The sequence below is a fragment of the Mustela nivalis genome, assembly GCF_964662115.1.
Source record: "Mustela nivalis genome assembly, chromosome: 9".
In the NCBI taxonomy this organism is placed as follows: domain Eukaryota; kingdom Metazoa; phylum Chordata; class Mammalia; order Carnivora; family Mustelidae; genus Mustela; species Mustela nivalis.
This window is the reverse complement of record NC_139028.1, coordinates 110,144,844-110,159,419: the sequence shown is the minus strand read 5'-3', so window position 1 is coordinate 110,159,419 and position 14,576 is coordinate 110,144,844. Positions and strand designations below refer to the sequence as shown.

The window sequence follows — 14,576 nt, the reverse complement described above, 5'->3', positions numbered from 1 at the left end:
GGTAGTGTTGACATAACACGTTGGGGGGGCCTAGTGGGATCTAACTTGGTAAGAGCATGTTCTGCCCGAGAGAAGCCTCAGGATGCTCGGGCCCCTGTCTGGGGCTGGCCGGCTCCAGCAGCCCCGGGGACTGCCTTTAAGACCCCGGAGGGGTGTGAGGGCTGCTTTTAATGAATGGGAGGAGCTGGTCTGAATGCTCAGACTCCAAAACTCTGTGGGGTGGCCGTGGGGTGGTGTTTGGTTTTGGGTGAACCCCCCCCTTCAGTGTCCCTTACCTGGATTCCACACTGGGGAATCTTCAGAGAGGCAGTAGAAAGTGCGGAAGAGAGGGTGCCCGAAGTCTGGTCCTTGGTGTCAGTTTCGCCGGACCTATGGATTCCCAAGGAGCCAAATGATCAGACCCAGTTCGAGAGGCCCGATTTTGGAGGTTTTCAGTTCAACAGGTTCCAGGATAAACCATAGTAGGCTTCATATGAGAATAACTCAGGGGCACCTGGGTCGCTCAGTCAGTTAAGCGCCTGCCTTCAGCTCAGGTCGTGATCCCAGGGTCTTGCAACTGAGCCCCACGGCGGGCTCCCTGCTTGTGCGTGCGCACTACCTCTAGCAAATAAATAAGTAAAATCTTTAAAAAAAATTTAACAGGGGCGACCGACTGGGTGGCTCAGCAGGTTAAACCTCTGCCTTTGGCTCGGGTCATGATCTCAGGATCCTGGGATTGAGCCCTGCATCTGGCTCTCTGCTCAGCAGGGAGCCTGCTTCCCCCTCTGTCTGCCTGCCTCTCTGCCTACTTGTTATTTGTCTGTCAAATAAACAAAATCTTAAAAAAAAATTCAAGATAACTCGGAGGTTTAAGAATTTCTTCCTTTAGCTTTTTAAAAAATATTTATTTTGGTGGGGGGTGCCTGGGTGGCTCAGTCATCAAGTGTCTGTCTTCGGCTCAGGTCAAGATCCCAGGGTCCTGGGATCAAGTCCCACATCGGGCCCCCTGCTCAGCGGTGAGTCTGCTTCCCCCTCTCCCACTCCTCCTGCTTCTGCTCCCTCTCTCACTGTGTCTCTCTCTGTCAAATAAAGAAATAAATCTTTTTTTTTTTTTTAAAGAATAGTTAAAAAAAATAATTTTTTAAAACTTATTTATTTGACAGAGACAGAGAGGGAGTGGACAAGCACGGGGAGTGGCAGGCAGAGGGAGAGGGAGAAGCAGGCTCTCCAAGGAGCAGGGAGCTCCATCCTAGGACCCTGAGACCGTGACCTGAGGTGAGGGCAGATGCTTAAGGAACTGAAGCACCCAGGTGCCCTGTGTTTTGTATTTTTGTGTGTGGGTGTTTTTTTTTTTTTTTTCTTTTAAAAGAGAGAGCATGAGAGTGGGTGAGGGGGCAGGGGAGAGAGAGAGAGAGAGAGAGAGAGAGAACCTTAAGCACACTCCCACTGAGTGCAGAGCCTGACGTGGGGCTCAATCTCATGACCCTGAGATCACTACCTGAACCAAAACCAAGTCAGAGGCTTACCCGACTGAGCCCCCCAGGCGTCCTCCCTTATTTCGAATGTGTGATATTTTCACATCATCAGATATAAAGATGTGTAAAATTGTGTCCAGGGTGATGTTTCCACCATCCCACATCTACTGAGCTCCCCCCTTCCTCCTTTTACGGTTTCTGATTCTGGGTATCCTTTCTCAGTTGCTGTATGTAAGTGCAAGCAAATCTTATTTTCTTTCTCTGTAACCCAAAGATAGCATGGTCTAAGCCCGGTTGTCACCTGTTAGTGTGTGTGTGTGTTTCACCTCATGATTTCTCAAGCTTTCCCCAGCACCTGGAGCGCCCATTCATTTTTAACCTTTTTACACCAGCTCAGCAGTTCCTTGCATGCATTATAGTCTGCTGAACGGTCCCCCCCACCCCGTGGGAGGACATTTGGGTCATTTCCAATCTTCCTTTTGCAAAAGATGCTACCAAGAATAACCTTGTACTTACATCATTCTGCACGTGTGCAAGGGTATGTCTTAAAGCTAAATTCCCAGAAGGGAAGTTACTGGGCCAGAAGATCTCCACGTTTCTCATTTGGATAGATATTGCCAAACAGCGCTCCTTAGGGGCTGTACCCGTTTCTGCTCTCACCGGCTCGGTGTGAGACCCCTGTGTCCGGGGGAGGGGGTGTGTGGGTTCCACGGACGAGTGGAGTGGAGACCCAAGAGATGAAACTATACTCCTGGGTAAGTGTGACGGGGAGGGATGGAGCGAGCTGTGCTTAGACCCCCGAGGTCTGCAGGGAACAGAGAAAGATGACGGGAGGGAAGCCCGAGATGATAGAACAGGAATGTGAATCTATTTTATTTTGGGGTGTGGGGGCAGGGGAGCAAAGCAGAGAGAGTCCGATCAGACATGTCAGCTCCGGGTTTCCCAGTGCAAACGGTCTGTTTAAAGGGGAGTCTCTTTAGATTCTGTCTGGATGCAGGAATCCCAGGGCGAGGAAACGGAAGCGGGGTGGGAGGGACAGGCTGAGCTGCAGCTGCGGGGCCCCGGAGCAGAGCAGGAAGGGTCCAGGAAGACGGCCCGCATCCCCAGAGCCTAGTACGCTGCCTGGCTCGTGGGAGGTCCTCGGGAAATGCCAGAAACGCAAACACAGCAAAGGGGCCCAGACGGTGTGAAATTCCTCCCCAGAAACCTGAGAAGTCCACCTGTCTGTCTCAGGACCAGACAGGACTGAGTGGGGGTGGGAGCCGACCCATATGCTGTCTGAAGCGTGCCCTCGGTGAAAGCAGGTCCGCTTCCTTGTCGTTTTCTTTCAAGGTCATCTTGAATTCATCACTCCGTTTGCAAGTGTTGATTGAGCACCTGCGACGTGCCAGGCCTGCTCTTGACGCCGTGGCTTCAGCCGTGCCGGCCCTCGTGGGTCTAAAGCAAGCACTGGCAGAAATGCAGTGCTTTTCTGCACCCCGAATGCTGCAACGGATAGGAGGGCTGGGATCTGTGAGTTGGTGGCCAGGGAAGGCTTGGCAGGGAGGTGCGTGGAAGCTGGGGTCAGCAGGAGCCTCGGTGGTCGCTGGTCAAGAGAAAGGGAGCAGCAGCCCCGGTAAAGGGTACTGTGTGTACAGAGCCCAGAGGTAGGGAAGGAGTTTGGGTATTTGTGGAGGTGGCAGAAGGTCAGGGCGGTGGGGACTCAGGGGGAGGGAGGTTAAGATGAGGCAGGGAAGGTACTCGGGGACCTCGGGGACCAGAGCGTGCAGAGCCTGGATGATGTATTGTCTTATTCCAAGTGCAAGTGCAAGGTGTTAAAGGTTTTAGGCAGGGAAGAGATGTGATCAGGTTTTCTGTTTTAAATAGATTGTTCAGCTCTGGAAAATGGGTTGGGGAGCAGGTCCGTGACATGGGGGAGACCCGGGAGCCCAGCATCTTATATTTGTGTGAGTGACAAACAACACACTGGAGGAGGATGTGACAAGAGAGCTTCCTAAGCCGTCCCTGTCTGGGCACCCCAAAGTCACTCCCTTCCCGCAGAGAGGCCCAGCACCAGCCCTCAGCCTGGAATCCGGGTCTCCGGCTGTGGGAGTTTTCCCAACAGTCCAGCCGAGGAGGGCAGGACTGCAGAAGGCTTGCTAGCAAGAGAGGCACTGGCCTCAGGTGAGCTGGGTCAAGGTCAAACAGATGACTTCCTGGGAGCTTTTGGGAAACCAGCCTCCTGTACCTCCAAGCAGGGCCTAGAATGCTACTTTGTTTTTCGCGGGGGCAAAGCATCAAGGTCCACAGGGCCTAGAATGCTACTTTGTTTTTCCCTGGACGTTTTGCTACCAAACCCACTGGGAGAAATGCTTCTCTATTTTTTCTGTTTGCCAGTGCGGGTGTATTTGCTGACCGGCCTGCCCACTGCCTTCTCCCAAACTCTGCCCAACCCCCACCCCATCCCCATCCCCCCCCACCCCCCTCCTCCCACCAACCCCGGAAACTGGAAAACCATTGGGTCAGTTCAGTGTCCCGCACCCAGAGCCTGGAGGGGTATTCCAGTGTTGGTCTGGATCAACCAGCTCATCCCAGAGAGCAGCCCGGTAGATGTGAGAGTGTCACCCTTGGTCACCCCTCCTCCCCCTGCCTGGCCTGCATAGGCATATCCCCATCAGTGGAAGGCTTCTTCCTCCCAATCTCTTCCCTTTCCTCACTGTCTCCTACCGCCTTTGGGAGAAAGAAGTTGACTCCCTCACCGAGAACCTAGGTGCCCCATTCCCCGAGGAGGCAATGGGGCCTGGGATTTCTGGTACCTGTCTTTCTCTCATGGCCCCATCCCCGTGCTGAGGGCCCATCATCTCCCTGGCCTCACACAGGGTGTGTAGCCCTGTCTGGTGCCGTCCAAGTGGACGACGTTGTCTTGTCCCTTTGCCCCAGTGTTCTGATCCTCGTGGTGTGAGAAGAAACACACAGCACATTTTTCAGGAGGATGGGTTTTTATTCTACGTTATTGGTATGACAGGGAAGGGGGCCAGGATTCCACCTCCACAGGTGCCTAGGAAGCACAGTCAGGAGAATTATATACATCTAGAGTGGGCGACTAAGGCTAGATCTTCCTGGGACGCGGCGGGAGAGACGCGGGCTCAGGCCACGGGAGCCAGGCCGACCTGGTTGTTGCCCCTGTCGAAGACCGCGAAGTATTGGCGGATGAAGACGTCACCCAGGATCCAGAGCTCTCCGGAGGGGGTGGGGAGGTTCATGCCTTGGAAGCCGCTGACACAGCCCTGCTGGTTCTGGAGGAAAGGAGAAGAGAGCTGGAGACGGGGCACAGGCTCCCCGGTGACGGGGCGCGGGGGCAAAGCATCAAGGCCCGCAGGCAGCCGCACGGCACGCGCAAGGGAGGAATTTCCTGGCTGATGTCCGGGGACCTGGCTCTTCTTGGCCAGGGGTCTGCCTGTATAAGCTGCTGGCTCTGCTGTTGGTTTCCAGGGATTACTAGACATGATCCAGTGATTACTAGACATGATCCAGTGTTTCTGGCAGACATACAGACCCTGACATCAGCATTGGAGCTAAGAGGTTTGGGGGAGAAGTCAGCCGCCGGGAAGGATTTTGGAAGCCCTGGTGACATAGCCTTTTCTCATTCTGACCCTGTCCAGTGGCAAAGCAAATCAGCTGTGAGTCCTAGGGGCATCGGGGCCACCACCTTGGCTGTACATTTAGAACTGCCTGGGGAGGGGTGCCTGGGTGGCTCAATGGGTTGAGCCGCTGCCTTCGGCTCAGGTCAGGATCTCAGGGTCCTGGGATCGAGTCCTGCATCAGGTTCTCTCCTCAGCAGGGAGCCTGCTTCCCTCTCTCTCTCTGCCTGCCTCTCCATCTACTTGTGATCTCTCTCTGTCAAATAAATAAATAAAATCTTAAAAAAAAAAAACCTGCCTGGGGAACTTTAGGCTACGCCCTCCCACTGCTTAGGCCACGCCCCCTCCTAATTAATCAGCATCCCTGTTAGGGGTGGGGACAGCCTAGCAGCCATCAGTACTTCTTGTTGAATGACATCGACCCTCGGGGCAGAATTGGTTTTCCACCTGGCGTTCTAATAGTCCAGGCAGCGTAGTCCTGTGGCTCATCTCTACCAAGGAAAGATTGGTTACTTGGTAGATATAGTAGGAGCATCACAAACCCTGTCCCCACGGAAGGTAGGGTTTCCATTTGCTCAACCCTCTGTAGCTTCGATGTGGCTGATCCCACTCGATCACCCCACCCACACCCTGGGGGTGGGGAAAGTGGACATCTTTAGCTTCTAGAGCAGGACACTGAGAGCCAGGACAAGTTGCAACTGGTTCTGAATCATGAGTCGGTCCCTGAGACCCAGGGCTTGGACTCCGGTGTCCGACTGGAAATTCTCTCTTCCTGCCTTTGCCTCCCTTTTCCCCTTGGGGGGCGCCGCATCCCCCCATTTTCATTTATACACTTATTTTAAGTGTCTTCTTTTTCTCTGGAGGCTGTCCAGAGCAGATGTCAGCTTCAGCCTGTGGAAGATCACTTTCCCTTGTGCAAAGGCCGGGATGGTGGGGGGGTGAGGGGCATGTGGCCATGTTTGCTGCAGGCGCCCGTTGGTGACTGGCCCCAAGCCCCCTCACCTGCAGGATGTAGGCACTGGGAGGCAGAGGGTACTGGATGCCGTTGATGGTGAAGACGATGTCGGGCAGGTTGTTGATGGCTGAGCAGCTGATCACCATCTGGAGAGAGTGAGGGTTAGGAGGACTTTGATTTCTCCTGCATGGCCCAACCACCCCTCGGGTCTAGAACAGGGCAGCCGGGGCTGGACTCACCTGGCCGTATGAGTCCTGGCTGGCTCCGATGGTGCTCTGGATGTTGGCAATGGCATTGCTTGGGCCAGTCAGCAGAGAGGTGCCTGTGTCAACAATGGCCTGGCAGCCCTGACTGCAAGCGATGGGCTGTCCGTTCATGGTGATACTGAGGATGAGACACAAGTAAGCATCTCCTGAGCCCCCGGGGGGTGTATCTCCCTCAGGAGGAACCAGGTGGCCCCAGAGGGGCCCTCTTCCATCCATGGGCCGATACATAAAATTCCAGCAGCTCGCATGCTTTCACGTATTCAGTTACTCCACAAATATCGATGGAACACCCACTTTGTGCTAGGCACGGGAGATGCACAACCGGACAGCCGCATGGTTCCAGGCTGCAGCGAGTGCATGGTCTGGAAAGATGGGTTATGATGGCACTAGAGCAGAAGGAGCAGGACACATGGCCAGGGGACAGGGTGGTGGTGCCGGGGAAGGCTTCCAAGAAGGAGCAGAGCTGGAGGAGGACAGCACAGGCAGGGACTGATGGAGATACTGAGCAGGGGCAGGAGGCAGAAGACGTGACGGGCTGGGGCAGACACAAGGTGACCAGGATGTGCCAGTTTGTTCGGGACCATCCTGGTTTTGGTACCGTGAGTCTGGTGTCCAGGGAAACAGCTCAATCCTGGGCCAAACTGGGCGGCTGGTCCCCCTAGCAGGCCAGCTGGGTGACAGACAGCTGGGGAACGAGGCTGCTTGGGGGAGGGGCAGGTTCCCAAGGGGAGAATGGAAAGGAATGCCTTGAAACAAGTCAGCCCCTTCACCCTAGGGTGGGAGGGACGTGTGCTAGTTCAATGTCCCCTCGGGGCTGGGCTGTGTGGATGTGTATGCTGGGAGATTGTCCTGCTTGTTTGAAGGAAAGTGGCTTTTCTCTTCCAGTGAGATGCCTTTCTTGGGGTCTCTCTGGCTTGGCCAACACGTTCTCCCCTGGGGTACATTTCCCTGTGCAGGCTGTTCGAGGGGGATTCTAGAAAGCTTAGTTAACTACAGGTCTATATGGAAAGGAGACCAGGGCCCACGGCAGGGTGTAGGCCATCCACAGAGCTCTCACCTGTCCACGGAGATCTGCCAATAACCCTCGACAGAAACGGGCACCCAGTTCAGGTTTCCAGTGAAGTAAGAAGAATCGATGCCACCAAACATCACCACGCTGCCACTCTGGTCATTGCTATGGAAAGTGAGGTGAGAGACAGAAACTCATTCATTCATTCATTCATTCACCCGAATATCTACTCTGCGCATCCCAAGAGCTATTCTTGATGGGGCTCTTGCCAGTGCCAGGAGCTGTGCCAAGTGTATGACAGACACAGTGGAAATTTTCATTTCCACTTTACGGTGAGGCTCAAAGACATGAGACAACTCCCTCAAGGTCACACGGCCATGGAGCCACGGAGTGCCTAGGTCCTTCTGGTCCCAAGGTGTGTGGTTTCTACCCCATGTTCGCTCTCCTTGCTGCGGGGACCTCAAGAGAAGCAAATACGTGAAAGTGGCCGCTCGTCAGGACCTGATCATGGAATTTCCTGACTCTCAGCCAGGGGTGGTTTCCAGTTTGCCAACACCTGGGATGTTTTTTGATTGTCGTGATTTGGAAGGGGTAAGGGGGTGCTATTGAAAGCCAGTAGACAGGCCAGGGAAGCTGCTAACCATCCCCCAATGCACAGGACAGCCCCCCAGCAATAAAGAATTCTCTGGTCTAAAATGTCCAGAGTGAGGGGCGCCTGGGTGGCTCAGTGGGTTAAGCTGCTGCCTTCGGCTCAGGTCATGATCCCAGGGTCCTGGGATCGAGCCCCGCATCGGGCTCTCTGCTTAGCGGGGAGCCTGCTTCCTCCTCTCTCTCTGCCTGCCTCTCTGCCTGCTTGTCATCTCTCTCTGTCAAATAAATAAATAAAAAATCTTTAAAAAAAAAATAAATAAAAAAAATAAAATGTCCAGAGTGATTGTGATGGAGAAGGCCCTGATCGGTCGGAGAAATAAGATAAATACCGAAGTAGCCATAAAGACAGGTTCTGTGTACGAGCGAGCCGACGGGAATATCAAGTGGCCAAGGGCAGACACGGAGGAATGGCTGCTCCTGTTGTAAATTGCAGGAGTCCTGGTTCCTGGGACATTTGTTTTCTAAATCTCTGCCCTTTCGGGTCAGACAGGGAAGCAAAGGTGGGCGAAGATAGGAAATTAACCAGGGAAGAACTGGCCACGGATACAACGGGCCCCACTCGCTAACCCCACCCTGCCTCCCGGCAAACGTCCACCTGTACAGCGCGACCCAATGAGGTTACAGCAGAACAGTTAGCCACTCCGGGAGAACATGGCAAAGTGCTTCGAGAGAGCAGGATGTGTTGGAGGAAGGCTGAGTGTCTCCAGGAAACTGATGACACCCTCTGATATTCTTGCATAAAACTTTGCTCAGCGAAACCAGCCCTTGGCGTATTCTTTACTCATTCTTCTAATTAATTCATAGTCATAACCGGCACGTGGATTTTGTTAACTAACAGAAGAAACTTGTTTTCGTCAGTTAAAATTCCCTTGTTCAAAACATAAGTCCTATTCTCATTTTTTGCTATGGAATTTTGGCCCCCATTTTAAGTGGATTCACTTAATCCACTCCTGGGGGCCCGCCACGAGCGGGGCTGGTGCTGGGAGCAAATGGCTAACGAGGTTTGATCATATAAGTCAAAGCGATAGAAGTCACACAAGATGAAGGAAGGAGGTTGGTCAGGGAGGGATTTGACACCTTCATCTCCAAGATTTACCTCTTGAGACTCGGACCTTGACCTTTCAAATCCCTTGCAGGCTGAGACCCCGCCCACCCCCCCCAGCCCTGGACAGCCGGGCTGGGCCAGGCGGCTGTGACCAACCCCCCCCCCAACCCCGGCCCTGCCCAACTTACCTGCTTAGGTAGACGGAGAAGAGGTCCTGGGAAACCAGCCCCTGGTTCCACATGTTGTCGAAGACAGGGGTAGCCCCGGAAGATGCAATCTGGGGGTAGGCCAGACCCAGGATGCCGTCGAAGGGAGCGTAGTACAGGAAGGAGCCGGGCTCCGTCTCGCTCAGGCCGAAGATCTGGTTGGTGTCTGAGATGCCTCCAACCTGAATTGGGGGAAACCAAGATGTTCTCCATCAGCCTGTGTTGACGGAGCGCAGGGGGGCGCCCGCCGTGGGCCCAGAGTATGCCCGCTTCATTTCGAGTAGGACCCCGCTTCTCAGGCAGCGGGCTGGAAGGAAGGGGGAAGGACTGGCTCCAGGAATGCTTCTTACGGGTCTCCAGATGGCCTCGGTCGGAGACGAAGAGTGAGAATTTGGGGCCGAGCAGATGGTCACAGTGTGTGTGTGTGTGTGTGTGTTTCTGACGACTGCATGCAAAGCAGACCCCAGGCAAGTCAGAGCCCTTGACCCCTGCATCACCCCGCGGGGGGTGGGGGTGGCGGGGCTTGTGGAGTTCTCCTGGGGGTGCGGGGAGGGCTGCAGGAGGGGCATGAAAAGGGGGAGGATGTGCTGCAGGAGAACTGGGCCTTTTTGTCTTCTGCTCCTGTCCCCTGCCCAGCCTTCAACTTGTGGGTGCGGAGGTTGGCCAATGGCTCCTGGCCTTACCCACCACTGCCCCACCTGGGAAAGTCTGTGACATCTTTGCCACTTTTGCTTCCCGCATCCTTCTCAGGTTACTTTTGTGGTCACCGAGACCCACATTGCTTGAATAAGCTTGCTCGGGGTGGGGGTGCACTGTGCTCCCCAGGGTCCTGGGAAGACGGCTTCAGGGTTGGGCAGGTGGCCGGCCGTCAGGTGCTCACCTGGACGGTGTCATAGCCCAGGATGCCTGTCATGCTGCCGGTGCCGTAGGCGATGGAGACTGTCTGGCTGGTGCTCTCGTAGGTGGAGGACTGCTGAGGGTTGAAGCGCTTGTGGTTGGCTGTCAGGGCGAGAAGTAACTACGTTACACTCAAAAAGCAGAGCAAGAGTCATGGGCTGAGAGGGTCTTCCTAGGGTGGGGGCCTTGTTTCTGGGTGGGCTTTGGAGGAGAAAAGTCACCTCTCCCCCGAACTTTAGAGCCTAAGAATCCCAGTTTCTGCTTCTGTCTAGTTGGGCCGGTTGGGACCCTGTCCCGGATGGGAGGTTGCCAAGGACATCCTGGTCTCCCCTCCTCCTGGAAGTCCTCCTGATTTCTCCCCTGAGCAGAGCAGCCTCATGGCCACCCACGGTGCTAAACACCTTCACGCTTCTCTCGGCAAGTGGGCTGACATCCCGGAGGGCAGAGACCACACGTGATTCACCCCCCAATCTTTGGGCACCTAAGCCCAGGGCTTGGCACATAATAGGTGCTCAGTTAATGCCTGTGGCGTGAATCCCTGATTGACACCCAAGCCCCACCCCCCAGCTTGAAAATGGACCTATTTGCAGCCCTGGGTGTTCTGGGCTCCCCGATGGGTTGGTGCCTGGAAGCCCAGGTGGGGAGGGTCCACGAACTCACAGCAGGCAGGACTGGAGCAGTAGACGGAGGGCACCCAGAGGTTGGAGGAGCCGGTGTCGAAGATCACAGTGAACTCCTGAGGGGGGGTGCCGATGCCGATGGTGCCGAAGTACTCCATCTGTCAGGACGGGGTGGGGAGGCACAGTTCACTGAGCACACCGTTCGCTGGGACCCCACGGCCCGGCGTCCCTGTGGACTGTGTCTGGGTTGGCGCCTCCACCCACCTTCCAGAATTTCCCTTCACTGTTCTCTTAGCCCTTCTCTCCCTGCCCAGTGCATCCATTCTTCAAGGCCCAGCCCGGTCTCCCCTCCTCCTGGAAGCCTTCCTTGGTTGCTCCCCCGTTACCCTCTCACTGTTCTCTGCTAAGCACCATGAACACCCAGTGATAATCTACTGTCCCCTCTTCAGCTCTTGTCTTGTATATCTTAATCTCATTTTCTTAGAGAATGCATGTTCTTGGAAAGGGGTGGGGCCTGACTGCACCCATCAGAGTACATGCTGAAGTGCTTCTTCAGTAAATTGTCGACGGGGAGATCAATGAGTCACCTAATGAAGAGGACCCCTGGAGATGTCAGATTCCTAAATCTAGGTGTGGGTGGCAGGCTCAAGAAAGGGCACAAAAGGACACAGTCAGGATTGTGATTCTCAGTGGCAGTCCCTTCTCCCTCGCCAGCTCTGTTCCAGCCCCGCTGGTCTTGTGGCTCTTGGATGATGATGAGCTCCTTCCCCTCCTAGGGCCTGTGCACTAGCTATTTCTTGTGTGAGGAAGATGTTTATTCTGGATCTTTCCCTGGCTGGCTCCTCCTCATCACTCATTCAGAGCTCCAGTGAAATGTCCCCTCTGTCCCCTCCCTGACTCCTTTATCTGCATTTTCCCCCTCCGTCTTTCTTCTCCCCCTTACTCAATATTTAATTTGTGACCCTTGTCATTCTCTGAAATTATCGTACATTTATTTGTCTCTAACTTGTCTTTCCCTCTAGACTATAAGCTCTGAGAACATCACTTCTTCTCCACTGCTTCCTTAGCTCCGTGCACAGAGTAGGTGCTCCATACGAATTTGTCAAGTGAACAGGTGAGCCAACTTTACCAAGCCCTTACGAAGGTCCAGGCCCTGTGCTAAGCACTCTGAAAAGCATTATTGCCTCCATTACTTGCAACGACACCACGATGATAGATTTTAGTGGTTCCGTTTTGCAGACAAGCAAGTGGAGAAGGTAAGTGACTTGCCCAAGGTCAGGTGGCTCACGAGCATGAGAGCTGAGCTCGGGGCCAGGGCTGGCGGATTTCACAGGTAAAGCTCTTAATGACAGGAAGCTTGGTCTCCTACCCTTGGCCCAGGGCCATTCACAGTAGGGACACGTAGGCCATTCACAGTAGTGACACGTAATATCTACCAAAGGGCAGGGTGTGGCGATGGGGTCCCAAACTGGGGAGTCATAGTGATCTTCCTCAAGCTCCTGGTTAAGACAATTCTGTGGCGGGTGCCTAGGGGGCTCAGTGGTTGAGACTCTGCCTTCAGCTCAGGTCATGATCTCAGGGTCCTGGGATCGAGCCCCGCATCGGGCTCTCTGGTCAGCGGGGAGCCTGCTTCCCCCTCTCTCCCTGCCTACCTCTCTGCCTACTTGTGATCTCTCTCCCTGTGTCAAATAAATAAATAAAATCTTAAAAAAAAAAAAAACGAAAATTCTGTGGCAATTACAGGAGACTCTGACTCCTCAGGCCTCGCTGTGCCTCCTTTCCTTGCTCTCTACTCTCCATGAACGCTGGCCTGCTTTCCTCAAATGCACTCTGTTCCCCAATGTCATGGGGTCTGGCACAAGCAGTCACCCCCTGGGAAGCTCTCTTGTCCCCTGGAAAGCCTGGCTCTTCCGTCAATGTTTGCCCTGGCCACACCCTCTGAGCATGAGACATTTACTGTTCACTCTTGGCCTGGTGGCACTGTTCGGGGTTTCCGAGGGTCCCTGCTAACCTCTCTCTCCTAGACTGAGTGGCACGAGGGCATGAACACTGGATGAATGAACGACAGAACCAGTGAGAGCCTGTGAGTTTTCCTGCATGCCCTGTGCCTCTGAGATCCTGCCTGGGAGCCCTGGCCCACTATCCAAGACCCCTGGGAGCACCTCTGTCCTGGGCACTCACGTCCATGTAGTTCTCCAGGGGCTGTGTGGCCATCACGGGAGCCTCCTGGGGGAAGTACTTGCTGGCTGGGTTGGGGCTGTGTTTCTTCAGGAAGTCCCCTAGGAGCCCATGGTCCAACAGGGTCTTTCTCAAGGACTTCTTTTTGACCAGGGGAATCCTGTGGCAGAGTGTGAGCAAACGGGTGGGTTGGAGGAGGCAGAGTAGTTAGACAAGGAATCTGCTCGTGGGGTGCCATGGAAGCCTTGGGAGGTAAAGGAAGCTGGCCCAAGAGAGGAAGAAGGAAGGAGAAGCTGAGGGGGAGACGCTTCTCTTTTTGGCACACTAACGCAAGGAGGTTGAGCGGGTACCCAGAGTCACCCGGCCTGGTCCTGGAGCTGGGAACCCAGCCCGGGCAGGACTCAAGACCCATGTCAGCCATGCTGCTTCCCCAAAAGGGAAGAGGGAGACAAAAAGGGAGGCTGGAGGTGGTGGAGGAGATATAAGTTGGATGAGGGAAGCAGGAAGAAAAACCTGAGGGCCAAAGAAAGGAACATGAGAAGCAACAGAAGGAAACAGCTCCGGGAAGCTGGTCCTGGGGCTGTGCATCCCCCAGACTCACTTGACGATGGCGCACTCAGAGAGGGCCACCAAAGTGATCAGCAGCAGCCACTTCATGGTTCTTCTCGGCTCCCGATCTCCAGAGAAGGGTCGAAGGCTGGAAAGTGTACCGTAGCAGGCAGGAGTTGCTCCTTATATACGGTCCAAGGGCTTGGGGCTGAGTCTTATCAGCCTCCAAATGTCACCCATTTTCCTAACCCCAAACAGAAAAGTTCCTGATAAGATTGTCCCCGCCCCTCAGCTCCATTCGGGAAGTTTCCAATCGAGTAGATTTCCACTGTGACCGTCCCCCACAGTGAGGATGGAGCAAGCTATGGAGTTGCGGCTTATTCCTTAAATAATGGAATTCATTAAAACTTGACAAGTTGCATGTTTTCACAAAATTGGTCTAAAGTTCACTTAATACTGAACAGATATTAAGGGGGCTTGTACTCTGATCTGCCCCTGGGGGATACCCCTGTGAGAACAGTCCCCTGACTCAGTGATGGTCCATGTTCCTGTAGCTGCTACCCCGAAGCTCATTCTTAGGTTGGTGGTTCGGGACTCAGGACACATTTTCACACAGCAATGTCCTCCTGAGGGATTGTTGGGTGTCAGATTCGCCTAAGGTTTCTCATGGCAGTTGAGCTGATTCTCGGGAAGGGGTGCATGCAGCACAGAGGAAGAGGAGAGGCTGGAGCGAGTGGGAGAATACTGCCTTCCTTTGCTGGAGGAAGCAAACTTGAACCCAGCTGCATTTGTCATTGAAATCTGCACCTTTTTCGTTTCGTGCCCCTTCTCTCCCTACTGCTCTTCTCTCCCCCTCTCAGGTTGCTGGAAGCCTCCACCTTGGAGACCCCACCAGGGTCTGACTCTCCCAGGGGATCCATGCTTAAAACATGGCCAAATCAGCTCCAGTGGATTTGCCCAAAGCTATCTGGGCAAATTCATACTAGCATGTGAATGACTTAGAAGAGGATCCTCTTTAAAAAAAAAAAAAATCTTCTTGGAAGAAGGTTCTTCTTCTTGGAAGAGGATGTTTATCAACCCATAAGATTCTCTACCTTGTGGGGCTTCGTCAATGGACAAAGTGGAG

At 54.2% G+C, this 14,576-nt stretch overlaps 1 protein-coding gene across 1 annotated transcript; it reads right to left on the bottom strand.

Moving 5' to 3' along the window:
- Positions 1–3,975: 3,975 nt before the first annotated feature.
- LOC309841391 (pepsin A) lies at positions 3,976–13,593 on the bottom strand. The gene is made up of 9 exons (XM_082684281.1): positions 13,503–13,593; positions 12,905–13,061; positions 10,764–10,881; positions 10,087–10,205; positions 9,189–9,388; positions 7,353–7,469; positions 6,269–6,413; positions 6,077–6,175; positions 3,976–4,729 (listed from the first exon to the last, which is right to left on the bottom strand). Exons 1-9 carry the CDS (start codon positions 13,556–13,558, stop codon positions 4,580–4,582), a joined length of 1,161 nt encoding a protein of 386 aa, XP_082540407.1. The 5' UTR covers positions 13,559–13,593; the 3' UTR covers positions 3,976–4,579.
- Between the last annotated feature and the right edge of the window lie 983 nt (positions 13,594–14,576).

Coding starts and splice junctions, on each gene's coding strand:
- LOC309841391 (XM_082684281.1), bottom strand. CDS start 13,558: ATGAAGTGGCTGCTGCTGATCACTTTGGTGGCCCTCTCTGAGTGCGCC. Junction 13,062..13,502: donor TCTGAGTGCGCCATCGTCAA/GTGAGTCTGGGG, acceptor ACTCTGCCACAG/GATTCCCCTGGTCAAAAAGA. Junction 6,176..6,268: donor GCCAGGACTCATACGGCCAG/GTGAGTCCAGCC, acceptor CACTCTCTCCAG/ATGGTGATCAGCTGCTCAGC.